The sequence below is a fragment of the Lissotriton helveticus genome, chromosome 6 (assembly GCF_964261635.1).
Source record: "Lissotriton helveticus chromosome 6, aLisHel1.1, whole genome shotgun sequence".
Taxonomy (NCBI): domain Eukaryota; kingdom Metazoa; phylum Chordata; class Amphibia; order Caudata; family Salamandridae; genus Lissotriton; species Lissotriton helveticus.
In genome coordinates, this window is record NC_136067.1 from 716,403,210 (window position 1) to 716,424,216 (window position 21,007).

Genomic DNA, 21,007 nt, shown 5'->3' on the forward strand with positions numbered 1-21,007 from the left:
TCTGATTACACTGTATAGGTTGCAAATACTGGGTCTCTGGTGCAAAGAGGTGCAAGGACACTAGATAATTGTAAAAGTAGTGAACAGAAGTAGAATTTGAGTGAACTTCTGAATTTTTATTTTTCTCCCAACATTTTCAAAACCCATGGGAATCAGAGCAGTTTACATTACAACAACTAAAATGATGATTTTTGTTCATTAACTGGAAAGGTTTTGTTGCCAAGCCTTTTTAAGAGAGCGCACCTTTGGTAAGATTAGAGGAGCAAATGAGTTTTGAGTAGCCATATGAAAAATCTATGATCCGGGCTGAAGCAGACTTATGGAGGGATAGTTCTACATTGTAAAAATGTATGCAAGAGAATGCTTGCCAGAGGGGTTTCTTGAATAGGGACTGGAACCACAAGTGGGAAAAGGAAGCAGGAGAATAAACGGGTAGTCCAACAGATTGACCAAATGTAATGTTTGTGTTCTGCCAACTGTAGCAATTCTACGATTTGTATGCGTCTTGAAAACGTTCCGTGGATTCTTGTTTGTCTTGCAGCTTGCTTGCATGTCACCTGTGTTGTCCAGCAGAAGGATGCAAAGCAGTGGTTTGCAGAGTTATCTGTTGACATGGAGAAGGTAATTATTTTTCTGTTGGAGCTTGGAGATGGGTAGAGTTCTACTTGGCATATTGAATGTAGACTTAAAGCATGCATGCTGTTATGAGTAATAACCCACAAATATTTCTTATAGTTGGTTAGTAAGCTATTTTTCAGGCCTCCTTAAACCATATAAGAATGTTATGACTTTTTCATAGATGTTTAGCTATAACTTTAATCACTATACTCAGTACTTCTAGATATCAATTGCTTAATTGCATCTCAACAGAATGGACTGTCAGTGTATATCTCTCCTTAGGTCTATATCATGAAATCCAAATTCTCAGTCTTGGAAATCTTTTCAGACTTTATGAACATGGAGCATCTCCATTCATGAACAGTATGGCAGAACATTTTACATGAGAACAGAATTTTGTTTTACATATGTGTATGCGCCTATCTTAAGGCACAAAAAGATAGCTAACTTAACAGATTCAACAAATTAAATAAAAGTATAGGCCCTAAATTAGAGGTGTGTTGTGAAAGCAAAATATAAGGAAAGGACTCTGTAATATGTTTTTGTAATGTTAATCAGCTATTGTAAAGCACCTATTGTTCTCTTTGCGATTTCACGGCACGGAGATGTGAAATCAGCTTCTAAGCCATGGACACCAATATAGACCTGAAACTAAACAGCCTGAATATGGAAAGCTCAGGAGTGTTTAGCTTGCATGAAGGTAAGATGTTCCAAAGTGTAGGGGCCAGCAAAGAAAAACTTCTCCACCGTCCTGTGGCTTTTGTAGTGAGGATCAGCAGAAAGATATTGCTCGAATGAAAGTAGGGTCTTATTAGCGCAATATCAATTTAAACACTTTATCAAAAACTGTGGTGCATTTTCAATTAAAGTACTCCACTGAAGTTCCCTTAGAAATTTAGGGGCATAAGTGATAATCTTTTTTTTTTTATATTTCTTTTTATTAACTCAAGGCATCCAACAGAGAAGACACAATACAGATGAATCGCATCATAATTTACGAGGGGAGTCGAACCAAAAATCATATTATAAAGGATATCACGGGGATGGGGGAACAATAAATACAGAATTTCGAGGTGGTGTACAAATTTCGCCTCTATACTGATTCCATTGATTCCAAATTAAAGCCCACTTCCGAGGACGTCCTCTCGCAACATACACAGTTTTTTCTCGAAACATACTCCAATCCAAATCTTTCTTCCAGTTATCGAGAGTAGGAGGGATCTCAGCACCCCATTGTTGGGCAATATTCCTTTTAGCAATAATATAACTCAGTGTGGTCCACTGTGTCTGCGCATTGTTCAGATCCGTAGGTTCCCAAACATTAAGAAGGCACCTTCGCGCCTCCGGCAAGAGTGGGACTCCAGTGACCTCCTGAATAACATTATGAATCCTACCCTAGTACTCAGTCATGTAGCGACACTCCCAGAAAATATGCATGAAAGTACCCACCAGTCCACATCTCCGTCTACATAACCCTTCCTCCGACAACCCCATCTGTACTAGGCGAGGACCAGTAACATAAACCCTGTTCAATATTTTTAAGTGTACCAGTCTCAACCATAAGTGATAATCTTGCAGATGCAGCACCAGAGTTTTCTTTGCGATAATCCAGTCTTGAATTTCGCAGGAAAAACTGTTAAACATCCGCTCTCCTACATAAGACAAGACATAATTTGAAGTAACATTTTAAGGTGTAAAAAATAGGTTGATGTGAAAGTATAAATGTGATTCTCATCTTTACAGACCATTTGCGACCGTTGTACTCATTGCCTCCCACTTGATTACTAATCTAGGACTTTTAAGTAATAACTTGCCTATTTGTGCCAAGTCCAGAGCTTGGCTGCACAACTGACTCAGTACATGCACGAACAAACTTAACTCCCCTCTATGGAGGTCTTTCCATTGACTTTCAGTGGAACGTAGAATAGGTGTGAAAGCCCTGACTGCTGCTGCTAAAGTTATTAATGGATAGGGTCTCTGCTTCCTCAGTTGGGTCTGCCGTTATTTGCTTTACAGGCCCGTCGGGTCTGGTAGTGATTTTGCTTGCTCTTTGCAAAACTAAATTTGTCTTGGGCACTGAGCTCTTGAATAATCAGCATAACAGGATTTACAATGTTGACAATCGGCTGTCCTATAGGTAGTGGCTTCAGATTCTGCTGTTCCTATTATAATTATATTTTTATTGGTAGAATAGACGGTTTTGCTCTTAGGGTCTTTCAGCACAGGGGAGCCTCCAGTGGTGATGGTGCAGCTGAACAAGTATGCTGGGTACACATGGCCTTGGAAGTTTCTGGAAGAGCAATGTGGGACCTGCTTTGGCTTGGAAAAGGTGACAGGCGTGTGTTTTAAGCAAGTTGTACATAAACGCCTGAAATTGATGAAAGAATACAGTTAACTAAGATTGTTTTATGAAGGATTGTGATAAATGTTTGAGACCTGGTACCTATTTTTTGAGTCGTTCAAATTTAATGTGAGACCTCCGTTCCTTCCACAATGGTCCCTAACATATGAGACATTTCGTAATACTGGACAATGTTACAGAAAGGTCTTCAACGGTTTTGGCACTAAAGCCAGGTTTCTCCTGCATTAGCAGTTTTTGTATTGTTGAGCAAAATCAGACAACTGTCTATTGGCCTGGCGAAAAATGTGACCCTTGAAAATTGTCCTCTGGGCTATAGACTCTTATTCCAAGACGAAGGATCATCAAATTGCAAAGTTATGTTATGCAGGTTTGTAGAGTGCACTATAATCCAGGAGGTTATCCTGGCGCTGAACAGGTGTCAATCCAGCCAATCCTAGGGCTTAATGGGACTACTCAAAGTAAGTTCTTTAGCTTTTTGCAGAATTCAATAAGTGATAAGATGGCTATTATGCATAGTGCATGTTGTTTTAATGCTTTAGGAGCAGTCTAATAGTTAACCTCGGATCTGGTTTTCCACGTGCCTGGGATGCCTGGGCGAGCCGGGGTGACTGGAAGGTTTCTGAAAGCAGATGCAATTGTTGAGGTAAGCAGAACCAGTGTTATGAGGTGCCTTGAAGATGAGTAGTTTGGATTGTGTTCCTTTGTGTATGGAGAGCCAGTGGAGCTCTTTTAGTTGTGGTGTGATACCAGTGAGGGATAGGAGATTGAGTGTGATTCTGGCCACCAAGTTCTGAAAGGTCTGTAGTCATCCGCTGAGTGTTTACTTGATCCTGCTGTAGAGGGTGTTTCCATAGCCTAGCTTGCTTGTGATAAGGGCGTGCATGACGGTTTTCCGGGTGCCGTTTGGGAGCCATTTGAAAATCTTCCTCCTCATCTTGAGGGCATTAGTCGTGTCACAGAGCTTTGCTCGAAGACCACTATTTCGTTCTTGGTGTTCAGGTTCAAACAATTGGTCTTCATTCAATTGTGAAGAAATCTAAATTCAGAGGCATGACAGGAGGATGCATTGAAATCAAACACTCAATACATTTGCCCCCATCTGAACTAACTGGCAATTAGAGCATGATAACATTTAAACTATTAGCGTGAAACCCCTTTTTGTGGGAGTAGGTAGCTATAATATTTTAATATGAAAATCGTATCTGTTGTAATATGATGTGCTTAAGTAGAAAAGTAATGTTAAGCTTTCCTTTTTAGCAGCCTAAAATTAATTTGGCATGAGTGTTGCATATTAGTTTGCACCCAGAACTGAGATAGGTTACAAACTAATACTTCAGTGCACTTTTAATCACTCTCCAGATAATAATAGGCATCACTGTACCAATTAAGTTTAGTTGTCTTATCGTTAGAACTTATCTTGGGGTTTTTAAGATCATATTTTAACTTGCCTTTTTACTTTTCAATCTACCGTTTAATAGTATAACTCTAGGTTAAGTTTTAGGTCAACAGAATGCCCGGGCATGGAGTACAAAATGTATGTCGGTAACCACAAATTTGATTTGATATACCTTTATTGCCAAACATAAAACACAAACAGTGGGTTCTAGGAGGATGTGACCAAGCCATCTTCCAAGATGGCAACTGAGATATGTATGTATAATGCATGGAAGCATGTGCTCCCTGTATAAAAGCCCAGCTCCAATTTCCTTATGAAATTCAAGTTTTCACGTCTCTAGTCACCTAAAATAAAGAAATGACGCTGCAGAACTATAATAATCCGATTAACTTGTCCTCAACTGAGTTTAATAACTACCAAAGGTTTGCCATCTTTACTCAACAAGGAGCTGATAAAAGGACAGTTATAGCAGACCTGGCTACAACTGAACTTAGACTAATCACTCACCTAGCCACCTGAAGCCTCAACAATCTATTAACCCATCAAACTAATAAAAACAGCTGCTTCAAGAAAAAACAATGCCTGAACTATTAAAACATGCCTTGTAACATTGAACTTCTTGCTACTGAAATGATACAAAAATCAAAATCTGGTATCAATCAATAAAATGCTCACAATGTGCCTCAATCACCCAAACCATATTCTTTGTACTTCAGAGTTCTATGGTTCACAGATATTTGGCTGGACTGTGAGAGAACGAATCTGTAAGGTGATGCCAGGAAGATGTTACTACCTGAGGAAGCTTGTTATTTCTGTGTCTCAAACTGCAACTGTATTGGTCTAAAAAGACCAGGACTTTATTGGGGGGGAGGGGTGGTGGTGGGGGGTCGATATGCCCTTACCCCATCTTCAACATGAGATAGTGTCCCATCTGTACGTGAAACCAGGCCCTCCAAACATTGTCCCTTTTTGTACTTTGTCTGCTAAGCTTATAGGCTAGTGCTAAAGATAAGAAATTCAGTAGCGTCTCTCAAAGTTAATTTTGAGGAGGGCACACATTGGGCCACAGATAAAAGTCCTCGGACAAAATATATTGGAAAAAGACAAAGGTTGAAGTAACATTATGATTATTTAAAGCTACATATTAAAACACAACATTTTAAACATAAAAATTTAAATTCACCAGTTATAGTTTACTGAAGTAAATATAACTTGTGCCTCTGCCATGCACAGTGATATCATCAATGGTATTTTCAGATGTCTTGAGCCATATTAACAATTATGTCATACTCATGAGTGATGTAATATGTGAGGTCGTAAGAGTGCATGGTGAGGGCACATGTTAGTTAATGTGGTAAACTATCACTATTCTATCTTGTACCCTCTTTGTATGAAAGCATTCTGTACCCAGGTGATAGCAATAGAATTACACATTAAAAACCTTTGTGATTGTTTACCTTCCACAGTAGAATTACTTGCAGTATGGGAAACATGCTGATAAATGGCCTGATGATGACAAGCTAAATACTGACTTTGTAGCTGTTGTTTTCATTGTCATCATAATGTAGTAGTGGATAGTAAAGCTAGAAATGTGAAAGTCCAGTGATCAGCCAATTGGTCATGCTGTAGTGAGTACAGTTGGAAGAAAAAAAGACACTTAGGCCATTGGATCAAAGAAACATAACTGTTCCGATGTCTGCTAATTTCATAGTATGCAACTGTAGATACTTTTGTTCAATTTGCTTAGCTTACCCACAGGTTTTCCTACTCTATGAACAACAGTGGATCTATCCTGATTATGTGTGGCCTCGTTGAGGCTTCAGCCTTGGCTCCACATACCGTGTGTTTGGATGTTACGGAGCCGTAACAAGCTTTACCAAGCACCCACAGCCTGTTCTTTTTTCTCCACACTAACGCAACTGGAGATTCTTATGCTTACTCCATTCGTCAGAAGATTTCCTTATCTAATTTCTTTTAAGAACATGCCAAAACTTCGCCTCTAAATATGAGCCACTCACGAACATCTTTGTACCATTTGGGGTTTGACATATCACATATGGAGATGCTAAGTATGCTAAAATTGCAGAATAAGACCCTTAGTGAGAGATATGCTGTGACTTGAAGGACAAAGTGGTTGAGATTCCTCTCCCTCGCTAATGGGGTGTCGCTGAAGATGCTCTGGAAGCCGTTTTTTTCTCCCAACAAAGAAAGCACAAAAAACACAGGAAAGTTCTTACTCTTCCTCAGAGATTTCCCTCACCTGTCAAGTGTTGATTAAGCTGGGCTTTTACTTCAAACAAAAGACATTGGGTTCTTCTTTGGAGACCATATATGAAAGAAGGAAAGCTGCACATTTCCAAGTGCAGCATTTCAGACAGGCTATTAGATTTTTTTTTTATCTGCTCCTCCGGCGTTTGGTGCACCCAGCCAGTCAAGATTGAGCAGTTATGCCCGAGTCCAATCACACCAGCAGAGCTGGCTCAGGTGTTCTAAGATCCACTATGAGACCCTGTGGCTCAGTCGTTTGTTCTGTGGAAACTGTAAGACAAATGTGTGAAGCTGGTGCCATCATCTGTACTGGGTCTTTCTAAGCATCCATTGACTAAAATGAAAATCATATTTTGTGACATGAAATGGATGACAGATTTTCAGAGAGGGCCCTTGGCAGAGCATTTGCCAAAGTCCCAGTAGTTTGCCTATATGAATCTCCTTTTTTAGGTCAAGTGTGAATGTTCTCGAAATGGCAGCTGGTGTGCAACATAGGACTATCAACTAGGAATAGGATAATTTATTGCTCCCTCTGGATCTATATATGTATACCTTGCTCTTTAGACACACATGGGTTAGATACTCTCACAAAGGTGATTTGTCCTGTCAGACTGGACCTGTGGCAGAAGAGTGCAATCCTCTCAAGGAAGGGATCTGACGCGTTTTATCTGCCTTAAGCCTCTGCCAAGGTGAAGTCTGATTTACTCGCTTACATTCTATAACCACCAGTGTCCCTGACAGAGTATCTGTTGCCAGTCAACCAGATTCTACCTGACCATATTCTAGCAGCTTAGTAGATGTCATGTTCTTTCTCATTAGTGAACAGTCTGATGTCAGACATTTTCAGACCCGAACTTTGTTTAACTAGTTCCCGAAAGAGCTTGTGCAAGCTTCTTCTACAACATAGACCAGGACCTTCCTCTCCTTCTGACACTGAGATAAGGTATTCCAATGCTGTAGGGCAGAAAGATTTTGAATCTAGTAGATTAGCACTATCGCTTGTTTCCACAGTTAACAAATGGCTTAATGGAGACTGACACTCTGGCGATTATTAGTATTCCTTACCATATAAAGGGACCTTTTTCCACAGTTGATAAAAGATAATAGGAAATTGCAGCTCATTAATGAGAGACTGGGCTCATGTATGGTAGCCTAAGAAGTGAACTCTGCTTTCATATTTAAACAACGTCCCTGGATTTTTTGGAGACACCCTGACAAGTTGGAAGATTATACTCCTTGATGGAGCAATACTGTTTTGCGAGAAAATTGACTTGTACCTGGGGGAATTCAGCAGAGCAGTCATTCAGAGTCAATATATTTTTGGGTATTGCAGCACAATACAGTGTTTGCAACCCTCCCTGCCTCCACATCAATTTATTTCCCTATAGGATTAGTGTCAGAAGTTGACAGCACCTACAGCTGCAATTGTTTTCTGTCTCTCCCACCCTTACAATAACACACCCAATTTGCCTATAGGACGACAAGTAGCTGCTGTTTTGGCACAAGGGAAAAGCATAACCTCTGAACAATCAGTCCATTAGATATTACAAGACAGAAATGCTCTTGCATTTGCGGGCACACCACCAATTGTACCTCCATTCTTTACTTCTCAGCCCACCTCACACACACAATCAGCTTGATGCTAGAGGTGTTACAGAGGCGTACTTGGTTACAAAAAAGTAGCAAAATAGTGTGTTCCTTCAGGTGAAGGGGCTATATTCTCAATAGAAGGATGAAGGGCTGATATAAAGTTGTACTGCAATACGGTTTTGAGAAGCAAGAAACGCAGATTTGAAACTCTAGCAGAGATGTTGCTAATTTTGGGCCAACAGCATTGGCTGGTACCCCTTGATGTACTAAAGATTACTTTACTTTGTACAAGCACCGAAGCTACCTTTTGATTATTTCAGCAAACTTGTTTGGTCTGACCACAGTCCCAGGAGTGGCTTTTGCGACGTACCAACTGTACAGGTCCAGCGCTCACGTTTTTTCAATATCTGAATGGCTGGCTGAATATGGCATTTTTGCCATAAGTGGTTAACTGTCATCTTCATCATACCAGAGTTTCTCCATAAATGTATGGTAATCATGCTTGCCTCCTTCAAAGCAGCGGTTTTTAATTTGAGCCATTCTGGACATTTAATAGTGGAAACATTGGGGGCTATTTCTAATGTTTCTACTAATTGTGGAAGAATGATTACATTTCCTGATACCATCTGAAGCCTAAAGAGTGTTATTTAGATGTAGTTAAAAGATGGAGAATCCACCAAAAAGAACTTATGCAATGGTAAGTAATTTTTTATTCTGGGAGCACAAGCGCTTGATGCAGGGCGTTGTTAAAGGGTACTCCTTTCATATAGAGCTGTATTCAGCAAAAGGCTATGTGCAGTAGTCTCTTCGGCACGGGAGCTAGCGGTAAGGCATGGCATAGCGGTTCCTTGCTTTGGCTAAAGCCAGAGTAAGTTGTTTAAAAAACCTGAACAAACCACTAAATTGGTACATTGAAATTATAGTTCTTCACTCAAAAATTTTAAGCTTCAATGGATGTGACATGTTTTCAATGCCAAGCCTATAAAAGTGTACTTAAGGCCTGTCCTAAGTAGATGCTTTCCTTTGGATCCACTGGCCCCCTTACTCTGTACAATGCCTAGTCAGAGCTTTGCCAAGGGAACTAGCAAAGTACAGCTTACCCCTGATTCTTCGGTCACTATTCTGCCTGCTGGAGGAGTTCTGAGAGTGTGATATCTGGAGGCTGGACAGAGTAGAGAGTAGCGTAGTATGTGGCAAAGCACTGGCCCACCGCCAAGGGGGTCCATTGGATCTCCCCGTGTGAATCATAGGGTAGGTGGCCAAACGATGCAAGAGCTTCCCATTTTTATCTCCCCATCCATGCACTCGTGCCACGGAGGACCTCCATAGCAGCTTAGCGGCCTCCAGGGAAGCCTGTTTGATCATGTCCCTCAAAAAAGCCAGTTTCCGATCCTGGGCCTCTGTTCTCCCCCTTGGTGTGGTTGGGCTTCAAGCAGGGCAGCCTGGGCCTCCAGAAGTGTGAGGCGGGAGTCCGGTTTCGTACGTTGGAGTTTGAGTTGGCCTTTGACAAAGCCGCAGATGGTGACCCTACTGGCCTCCCATAGAGTGCCAGGAGATGAGACCGAACCGGATTAGTGGAGAAGTATTGACGGAGTTCGTCCTCTATCTGTTTCTGGAAGTTTTTGTCCTGGAGAAACCAGGCGTTTAGCCGCCAAATCGGGTGTGAAGACGCCGGGAGGTTGTCCATGGGGAGTGTTCTGATGGTCCCCTGGGAAGGATGGTGATTGTCTGGATTGGCCGACAGTAAGAGATAGTCCAGTCTGGCATGCGTGTGGTGGGAGACTGATGTATGAGTGTACATACGAGTGGTCTGGTGCCAGAGCCTCCAGGCATCTCCAAGGCCCAGAGTCGTAGCCCAGTTCGAAAGGAGGGCAGACTGTGTAACCTGGGTGGCGGAAGGGGCCGCAGCAGTGTCAAGGCCTAGGTCCATAACTGCATTGAAGTTGTCCGTCCCCCCCCCCCCCCCCCCCCCCCCCAACGACCGTCGTCGTCCCCGGGGTAGGGCAGCTAATAGTGGAGCAAGGCACTGAAGTGTGGAGGACAGCAGAGGGGGGGGGGGGGGGGGGTTGGGGAAGCACACAGCGATCAGGTTCAGGGACCGGTCCCTAATGTTCCCTTCCAAGATGACAAAGCAGCCCCCAGGGTCGTGTACTACTGTACGCTCCACAAATGGAAGAGCACGGCGTATCAGAACCGCCACCCCGAGATCCTCGGGTAAAATCAGAGTGCCAGATCCTACCATAGCCATGGCGCACCAGAAAGGGACAGTGGTTGCCTACCAGGTGGGTCTCCTGAAGCATCAATATGTCCACAGTGTGCGGCTGAGCATATCGCAGGACCGCAGTGCGCTGACCTTATCTGAGAGGCCATTAACATTCCAGGACATAATATGAAGTGATGTCATCCCGGAATGACCGTCATACATGAGGAGACTGGGCAAAGGGTCGAACACCCGGCTTGGGCAATGGGTGTGGTAGTGCAAGTGTGGGGTGTAACAGGTATGGAATTACAATGTCGATCACTGCATGCTCGTTTCACAGCTCAGCAGAAGTGCTGGTGCAAAAAATAACAAAAATCAAACAATATAACTCCGGACAACAGTCCCCCCTCCCCAACCCAACCCCCATGCTATACTTTAGGAATGGAAGCATCTGTCACCCTAACAGTGGAGAACTAGCAAAGAACCAATCTAGAACGCTTGGGAATGGGGAAGCGTGGAGGACCCCTCCTCATAGCAGGATGTGCATAATCAAGTCAGTCGGGAATTGAAGCAGTGTTGAGCTGATGCGCTGCCTCCAGCCGCGGAGCCAGCCCCGGCTGGCAGAGACTAGCTCATGCAGGCCCATGAGAAGCGTCTGGCTACGTGAGAGATCTGTATCTGGCAGGTCCAGCAGCGATGGCTGAGAGCGAGGCACCCCCAGGGTCCAAGCGGCCGGAGGAGCCAGACCGCCGCACGACCAGGGGGTGCCCAGGGAGCGGCGTCTGCTGTTGAGAGGGGCCCAGTGGTGAATCCGAGCAGGCTCCCCTCTGACCACGGCGCCTACGTGAGCGGTTGCGTTGAGCCCGAGGGGCCGGGACCTCCTGGCGGGCTCCACCAGGCGCAGCCACGGGTGATTGATTTAGGCTGCTGCCCCGCAGGGGGCGTTCCTCTGTGGCTTATGTCCATGCCTCCTCAGGGGTATGAAAGAAGAGGGGCTTGTTGGAGAACACAACTCGCAAGCGCGCCGGGAAGAGGAGCCTGTATTGTATGTTGCGAGCGTGCAGCTTCTGCTTTACTTCCCCAAACGAGTGGCGCTGACCCTGAACCTCGCGAGTGTAGTCAGGGAAGATCATGATCGTATGATTCATATTTGAGGTACTGCTGCTTGCGGGTCTTGGCCAAAACATAGTCTCGGTCTTTAAAAGTGAGGATTCACATTATGACCAGTCTGGGGGTGCCCCCGGGGTGGCTTGGGAGCAAGGGAGCGGTGTGCCCGTTCGATCGCGAACCACGGGGAGAGGGAGCCCTCTGGGATCCATGAGCGCAGCCACCTCTCCACAAAGTCCGCCTTACGCCCCTGTTCCGCACCCTCCGGAATTCTTACAACGCAAAGGTTGTTGGGGCGGAACCTGGTTTCTGCCTGCTGATGTATCCTGGGTGTGAGACTGGAGACTAGCGACTTGTCCCATAAGTTGCTGAACGCCCTCTTCCACGGTGGAAATGCGGGATACGGCTTCTTTAATCCGGGCCGTGGCGTTTCGAAGCTCTTGCCAGATGAGTCACATCGACCTGGACTTCGGCAATCTTGCCCTCCACGGAGGATTGTGAGGCATGGATAGCCTGAAGGATAGTGGATAGGTCTGTAGTAGGTGGGGCATCCTTATCTGTGCTTCCCCCAGTGGCCCCAGAGTCCGTGGTGGTGAAACGCTCCATTTTAGTCTGGGTGGCTGGAATTTTGGTTGGCTTATCTCGACCCATGTCCGCCACCCAACAGGGCAGGGGGCCCAAACGTGTCTCTTACAAAGGCCTCTGTAGTGGGGGGCCCACGGTCCGCGCCGGAAGGCACAGCAGCAAGACAGCAACAGGGGGGCAGTGGAGGAGGATCCTCACTCCAAGACCTCACGCCGCTCTGTGCATGCGGCTGGTACCACCTCCCCTGGTAATACCCCACACCGGAAGCAACGGCACAGAGGCCCCGCCCCAAGGTCAGCAGCAGGGAACCCTGTACTAGAGGGCCCACAGACCGTGCCAGGCGCCACAGGAGCAAGTCGGGGGCGGTGAAGGAGGCTCCCTCCCAGGACCTCACGCCGCTCGCTGCATGCGGCCGGTTCCACCTCCCCTGGACTTTACCCCACACCAGAGGCAACGTAATAGAGGCCCGGTCTCGAAGTCCACAACTGGGCCTCTGTGTTGAAAGACCCACTGTCCGCGTCAGAAGCCCAGGAGTGATTCGGGGGGATGGGGTGGTGAAGGAGGCCCTCGCCTAGGACCTCGCGCTGCTTGTTGCATGCAGCCGGATCCGCTCCCCCTGGGCGCTACAGCACACCGGAGGCAGCTCAACAGAGGCCCGATTCCAAGGGCAGCAATAGGGGTCTCCGCACTGGGGGGCCTGAGGACAACACCAGAAGTCACAAAAGCAAGTTGGGGGCAGGGGGCGGTGGAGGAGGCCTTCTCCAAGTACCTCATGCCACTCGGTTTGCGGCCGGGTCCACCCCTCCTAGGGCTTCCTCCTGCCAGAAGTACTGTGACTGTCCCAGGTCAGTAGTGGAAAAGCAGATCCAGGGCCCTGGTAGGGCCGGACCAGCATCTGTGGAACGCGGCAGGTGAGAAGCAGCGGGGCTGGACCTTGCTACGCACCGCCCAGGGCCAATCCACAAGCCAAGCAGTCAGTCAGAGCGCACGGGGGGGCCTTGCAACACAGTCCCAACCCCACACCACCGGACACTCGCCAAAGCTTCGGGTCCGCCGAGCACCGGACCCCAGATCGCCTCGTCTGCAGACGCGTAGATCAGAGCGTCAGTCGAGCCCCAACCACTGTCCATCTCTCTCCCCCGCCGCCAGAAATGGCGGCCGGCACTGCAGCAACGCCGCAGGAGAGCCAGCGGACCAGTCTCGGATGCCTCCGACAGCTGCAGCTAGCGGCCCAAGCCTCTCGTCAGGTAGTCTGACCGCAGCACCAGGTGGGGTAGGAATTGTCAGCAACAGGCTGCCAACGCAGGGTCTCAGCCGGTCGGGGTAGGAGAATGCATGCGGGCATCAGGCGGCGGCCAGTCCCCGGCACGCCCAGGGAACTCCACAGCTCACCGTCTATGGGTTGGTCGCTTTGTCCCCCGGGGTTGTCTCTGCTGACACATACACACAGGTGTGAGCCCGGGCAGCTCGCTCCGAGGAGTTTGGGCGTCTCGAGTCAGGGCACGGAGGCCCGGAACCGGCATTCATGGTTAGGTCTTTCGCCGAGTGGGCACGAGTTGCTGACACATGTTGGATGAACGTGTCAACTTGATGCCGCCACCCGATGTGGCTAGTCTTATACTTTATATAGATTGACTACTGCACCCACGGACACTGGATGCCACTGTTGCCACCGGATTAGTAATATTTAGGTTACTACACCTCATTATCACCCACGTAGTGTAGATTACAACTCTTATTTATAGGTCCTGAAGAATTGCTGCCTGAAACTCTAGGGGACAAACTAAGCAAGAAACATGTTGACCGCATGACACATTGAGCAGCTGCCTATAACATTACAATAGACAGTCGCCATCACTCCCTTTTTAACCAGGGTGGGAGACAGGATTATTAAATTAGTTGCCCTGATCCTCCCTCTCCTTGTTTTAACTCATCTTTTTTATAGACACCATTACACTGCACTTCTACACCTTAGGGCCCCTTACACGCACTCGCCTAAACGGCAAGGATTTAAAGATCCCCGCCAAAGAGCCCCCACTGAGGGTGCCCGTCCGGTATTGCAGCGCCGACCTGACGAGGAGCATGCCCAATGATGAAGCATGACACCAAGCTGGCTGGCTGGGTGTGTGAGTGCCCTAAATCCGAAAGGAGGAATTCCCCATCCTCCTGCTTGGTAGTCAGGCAATTGCACTTCTTCCCCACAGTCACTTTTAGTCTCCTTAGCAACTGCATACTCCGTTTAGATCGCAGGACACAGAGGCCGCCATTTTGTAGGATAGGGCACCTGGCAGGCTCGCTAAGTTCGGAAAACGCTGGATCACTGGGCACCCCATGGCCGGAGCTGCCGCCGAGGGTTGCAGCAATGGGTTGGCAACAAGTCTTAAGGCTGGATGGCTGCCAGGACAGACGGATCTCGGGCAGATAGCTGAGGGGCCCTAGAGCACACTCAAGGTGCGACTGCCATCTTGGGTCGCTAAGCCACGCCCCCTACCTTGGAGCCTTAATAATGATTCCTTGAATAGATTATGCTTGTTTAGAGGGATAGAGGTGAATCTCCCTACAGGATGGACAGCCTGTGCAGCATGAGAGGGCACTACATGGAAATCTTGTCACAATCCGGTTGCAAGCTACTAAACACTAATCGCCCAGATGGTCAAATCGATTGAACATTTAGTGTTAAACACTTTTTCCACCAGAGGACATCATGTAGGAGGCCGCATTTCAATAGACCGGCTCACTAACCCATCATACATTACTTACCATCTTGCACCTGAAACATCATCCAGGAGCAACCTGAATTGTAAGGAGGGTCCAAACCTGAGGCAATGCAAGATCCTGGAAGGAGACACCCCCACCCTATGATAAAAGCCATTTTAATACAAGTCTTAATTCAGCACTACATGGGGGCGGGTTGACAGGCAAAATGGTCATGTGGACTAAGCTTCAAAGTAATCGAACAGAAGAAACTGGTTCACTTGTTAATAAAGTGATCCACTGGATCATACATCATCACCACTGTTATTCCCTCATTCGTTCAGATATACTGTTAGCCCAATGCTTCTCACAGATTTGGAATAGTGTGATTATATTTAATTAGTCCTTAAAGACATCAAGCAAGTGAAGGCACAGGATGCAACCACATTTCATATCACAGGTTCCAACATCCAGTGCAAATTTGACCTAGATTTATCGTTGCTCACATCAGTGAAGCAGGTCTCTAAAGGCAGTGCCTGTATGAGCCAGCGTAACACTGCTAATTTGTGTCCAACAGCCTCTACTTTGGGCGAGGTTGACTGACTGAATATACCACTGGAAGCAAGCTAGCCGGGCTGATGAGAGGTGTTACCTCGAAACCGGGCCGGTCCTCGGATGCTTGTTTCCGTTCTGGGAAGAACATGGCTTTTGTAGTTCGGACTGGACTGTTCCCATGGGGCACAGGGTCAGCGCTGATTTGCATATCGCCATTGTCTAACCCAGGGTGGTGTGGAGTGGAAAAACGATGGATTTGGGCCCAGATCTTTTGACTGGGGTGAATGTGTGACATTGATCCACATTCTGTCCATCATTGTTGTGTTTGCAATGACTGAATATTCCAGCACTCCTTTTGTAGACTGGGTATATTACTCTCTTGGCTTGAATTCCCCCCTATAGATGCTTGAATGTTATACCTACTCCCCAATCAGTGCTTATGTTATGAATCCTATAGCTGGTAGAGGGGAGGAATTTTTAAGGCTGGGGCAAAATCCCCCAAATGTGGATAGCAAAACATTCCAGGAATGTGGCTGGACTGTGTAAAATCTGTCATTCCCAGTTGGGCAGTTTCATTGCTGTATATAATTTTTGTACGTTCCAGGAACGCTGGGCCATTGAGCCCTTGTATAGGCTGCGCTTCATGACGTATAGTGTTGGAGCACTGCAGTTTAAAACTGTGCAACCATTCGAAGGTTTGCTCATCAAAGTCTAAATTTCTCTTAACTGTGTGCTCAAAAACTTAGGCCAGCCCAACCCAAAGAATATTGGCTGAATATCGATGGAAAGAATGGTTTTTCTGTGAACTTATACAATATCTATATTTGGACAGCTCATAGTGCCATCATTTTTAAATTGGCCCTCCCAACGGTGGATTCATCTCCCACTAACAGAATTGTTATTAAAACCCAACCGTGGCGGAAAATTATTAAATCGGAGCTGGAGTCTGCTTGACATAAACAGAGCCCCACTTCAGACCCCAACAACAACATTGCTGCCTCTAATTTCACTCCACTGTGACTCAATTGGCCCCTGAGAAAAGCGTTATATGCCGCAGGAAAAATCCCTCCGCCCCGTGGTTTTCTGTTGAACTCAGGAAAAAAAATTCAAAATGCAGAATACAAGAAAGTACCTGGAGGAAAGACTACAGTACAGATGAAAAAATCAAATATAAGCTTGTCTTAGAGTATAAAGAGGCTATCAAGACTGCAACAACCACCTATTTTTCAATGAAAATTGGTTCTGCAAAAAACTTGTCGAGGACTTTTTAAGACAGTTACTGCTCTCTCGAAGTTTGAGCACAATAAACAGTTTTCTCCTGACCAAGCCTTTCGTGATAAAATAGCTGACTTTTTCCAGTCCAAAGTACCTCTATGAAGAGCTTTCTGGGCTCACATTTGTCTCCGCTCCCAGCTCTCCGTCATTGACTGTCGATCATTCGTATAATATTAGGAACAAACTGGATAGCTTTTCCTCGTTAACTACTGATAGAATTATCAGAACACTTGAAACCACTAAGTCCTGTTCCCCCACAGACCCATGCCCTCCTTTTACATTACATTTAGTTCCGGACAACATTGCCGCAGATATCGTCCCAATCTTAAATAAGGTGCTTATATCTCGGGGAACTTCCCAAACGCATGGAAAAAAGTGTGTATGCATCCTATCTTCAAAAAACCATCCCTAGACCCTACCGAAGTTAAGAACCATCCTCCTATAACTTGTTTGTCACTCCCTACCAAAATTCTGGAAAGGGCCATGGACAAAGACATGATGGCATTTATGGAGTCAAACGATCTTCTTGCTTCCTCCCAACATGGTTTTCGTCCCAAGCGCTCTACAGAATCTGCATTAGTAATGGCTGCGGAGGAAATTCGTATGCAGGTCGATTAAGGAGAGCTGCCCTCATCCTGCTTGATCTCTCTGGCACATTTGACATGGTCAAGTATTAGGTGTTAGTCGGGCAGCTAGAGACAGTAGGAATAAAAGGCGCAGCCTTAACCCTACTCACCACTTTCCTTTCCGTAGAGAACAGAAGGTGATTTTTGGAAGGTACACCTCTGCCTCATTTTCCCTCCGTTGTGGGTTTTCTCAAGAATTGTTATCCCCCACGTTATTCAACATCTATGTCAACCCGCTGGCGAGACTCATTCATGCCTATGGTTTCTCTGCTATATTCTACATGGACGACAGGCAGATAGTTATATCTACTACATCTGACGTAAACTCCGTGGCAAGTCAGTTTAATAACGGCGCATATCTTCAGTTGGATGCGTGAAACCGACTTAAAGCTAAATACAGAGAAAACGGAGGTGATATTGTTTGGAAATGATTCCACTTTCTGGAATGATTCCTGGTGGCCTGCTGACGCTGAACCACGTCCTGCCCCAGTATAAAAAAAAAAGATAAATCTCAGTGTGCTGTTTGATACCCAGCTCTGCATTACATCCTCATGTTTTTATCATCTAAAGATCTTCAGAAAGATTTTCCCTTTTACCCCACTAGAGATGCAAAAAACTGTAACAGTTGCCTGGATTCTGTCCAAGCTAGATTACTATAATGCTCTCTATCTAGTAATATACAAACGTTTGCAGTCAAAACTTCAGTCTCTCCGGAATGCTGCAGCACGATTGCTGCTGAAAATTCACAAATTCAGCCCCATATCTCACAGCATCAAGGACCTTCATTGGCTGCCTGTCCAAGAGAGGATTACATGCAAAGCACTATGTATGGTCCATAAGGCATTGCATGGACTTTGGCTGTGCGGTCTCCAGAAATGTTTTGCCTGGTACATCTCCCTACATGATTTGGGGTCCACCAGTGCTCGTCTGGTCGATCTTCTCCCCAGGATCAGAAAGGCCAAGTGGGGTGGCAGAAGCCTCTTCCATTTGGCTGGCAACCTCTGGAATGACCTGCCTTTTTAGGTTGAGCTTAGTGCAGCGCTCATGCGCTGCTCTGCGAGGCTTCTTGTATCTACCCTGTGTGGATCTGACTCCTCCCACGCATTGGATAGACTTTTGCATGTCTTTTCGGAATCCAGGCCTGCAAATGGCTAAAGGTGGGTGCATGTCTCACTTCTTCTGAAAGTTTCACTCCCACAGCGTTTTGCCGCAGTAGCAAGCAGCGGCGTGCAGGGCGGCAGCTGCAGTGCCTCCTTGTCTCCCTGTGCCTGGCCCACCACTCCTCTTGGTGTCCCTGTGCCATCTTTGCCTGCCTGCACCACTCCCCTTGTTTCCCTGTGCCCGCCCAACCACTTATCTTTGTGGCCCTGTGCCGTTTCGCTCGTCTAACTAAGAAATCATGAATCTGCGCTGGACAGAGGGTGTGAACGCGCTCTACCTTCAGAAGTCCTTCCCGGGAGCTGCTGCCCTGGTCTGCAGACGACTCAGTCCGGAGGGTGTGTGTGAGTGTGAGGCCTCTGGGGGGCACTCCTAGCTCTCTGGGGTTGTGCGGGTGGCAGCTCTCCTTTATGTACAGAGGAGGAGAGGGCTTGCGAGGCCAGCGCCAAGCCCTCTCGGAGGAGCCAAGATGACTTCTAAAAGCCTGCCAGAACGCTAAAAGGAAGTCAAACACAAAGGTTTGGAACAGGCAGTTCAGACATCTCCAATATCAGCGGCGAAAACAACCCGCTGCTCCCCACTCGCCCCCTCTCCCAGATGTGGCTCTTCCTCAGGCTTCCCCATCCTTGACGTTTGTCTGTAGTCTCATTTCTTTGCTTATTTAACGAAGTAAAGTACATGGCGATTACATTTCAACGAAAAAAAGGCATTTCAGTCTTGGCGTCACCGCACCATATGGTGATCTTGGTGGCCCATTTACATGGTCAAGATTTTAGCTACCTGGAGAGAGCAAGATCCGATCTTTTCACATGGTAGAATCAGCCACATTGAAACACTACTCATGTCTAAAACATATGCTGTATTTACCATATCTGTGGCAGCTACGCATTAATGCATACACTCGTGTCGACCTTTGTAGGCACCATGTGCTTCACTTTGTGAAAAGTAAAAAAGTAAATTTAGCAAAATATGCACACTGCAAAGCATAAATATAATATTTTTGATTTATATTAGTCTCCGCACCGTACCACTGTAATGCAAATAGCGCTGCCTTTAACGTGTTCTCTACACATAAACAGCTACCCAGGACTGTCAAGTGTGGTGTTACACCCAGGCTCTGGCTTTTCTTACCAGAATCCGCACTAAATCCATTGGGAGAATGCACTTCAATACAGGGAATGCGCTCTCCGACTCCACTCGGTGACCAGTGAATGGAGGGTCAGGAAAGGTTAAGTAATAGAATGAATGCATAAATACATCACTGCGTGCATATCCCTGCTAGTTTACCTTCCACTCATGTCTTTATTTTTAGCTATTCCTGTTCTTACTTTCTAACAGACTGCACACCTCACACCATAATATTATTGCTGGCAGCTGCTAAGCATTGACCCTTTTTTTTGTTTTTTTTGTAGATTTTCATTGTGCAAAGTCGACCCGAAGGTATTAGACCACTTTACATGAGCACCAGTTACGTTACAAAGTTATGTTATTTGCCCAGAATCACAGGCTGCTGTGCTGACACCAAAGCTCGAACCTGGTTCGAGCAGCTCTCGCCATAAGCTTACTCAAACTTACCTTTTTCTCTTATCCTTATTTTGCTTTCTCAAACCTTCCTCTATTGTTGCTCCCTTTCTGTAATTCAAAGCTCCTATCCTTTCTAAGTTTTACACTCCTCAGCTGTGCATTATTTTACTGTTGCTGCGTGCATTTCCCTGCTTGATATCTTCCTGTTCCTGTCTTTATTTCCCTCTCCTTGTCCTTGTTCTTCCGCAGCTGCTATATTTATTTCTTAACATTCCATACCACCCAGGTAGGCATTTCTTTAAGGCGCTGCGTTCTGAAATCATCAGATTAATGTTGAAGGGCAAACCGCCGCGCTTACAATGGAATATACTTAATAGGCCCTACGCCTTGGGGGCTTTGACATCCCAAACTTTGAATTATACTACACTTGCACTCAGGCACACTATGCTTACTATTGGTTTCGCCCACCCGCATACATGCCGCAGGTAGCAGTAGAACAGTGGTTGGCAGACCCGGTCACCCTTGCGAGCATGATATGTGCGGTCCCGCAGCCAAGGGACAAAACACCACCTACGATCACATGCATGGTAGATGCCTGGCGTCGCATTCTTTACTACGAGGTGTCTTGCTTTACTCTCCATTACTCCCACTGTCATACCATCCCCACATGCCATTGCTGCAGGGGACGGGATTTCTTAACCCCTTCGCTGCGGGGGTTATTCCCCCGCTGAGCTGTGGAGGAGGGGGGCGCGCACAGCGCCCCCATGCTCATGACAAGCTCAGCTCGTCTTGAGCTACGGCGCTCCGGTGCTCATGACGAGCTCAGCTCGTCACAGGTGCATTGGCTCCCGTGGAACACTCAGCACAGCGGGGGAATTCTCCCCGCACCTGAGTGTTCCACGGGCCATGACGAGCTGAGCTCGTCATGAGCACCGGAGCGCCGTGGCTCATGGCGAGCTCAGCTCCTCATGAGCGTCGAAGAGGTTATACTACTGGAATGGACGAAGACTGCAACTTGGGGGGACCTTTACCTTAATGGAACATTCAGA

At 46.4% G+C, this 21,007-nt stretch overlaps 1 protein-coding gene across 1 annotated transcript in view; it reads left to right on the top strand.

The window, feature by feature from the left end:
- Window positions 1-21,007, top strand: part of CCNC (cyclin C) — a 249,084-nt gene that overhangs the window by 148,441 nt on the left and 79,636 nt on the right. Inside the window, exon 10 of the mRNA XM_078648206.1 lies at window positions 542-621. Within this exon, the coding sequence (XP_078504332.1) occupies window positions 542-621 (80 nt within the window). The remainder of the gene's footprint in view (window positions 1-541; window positions 622-21,007) is intronic.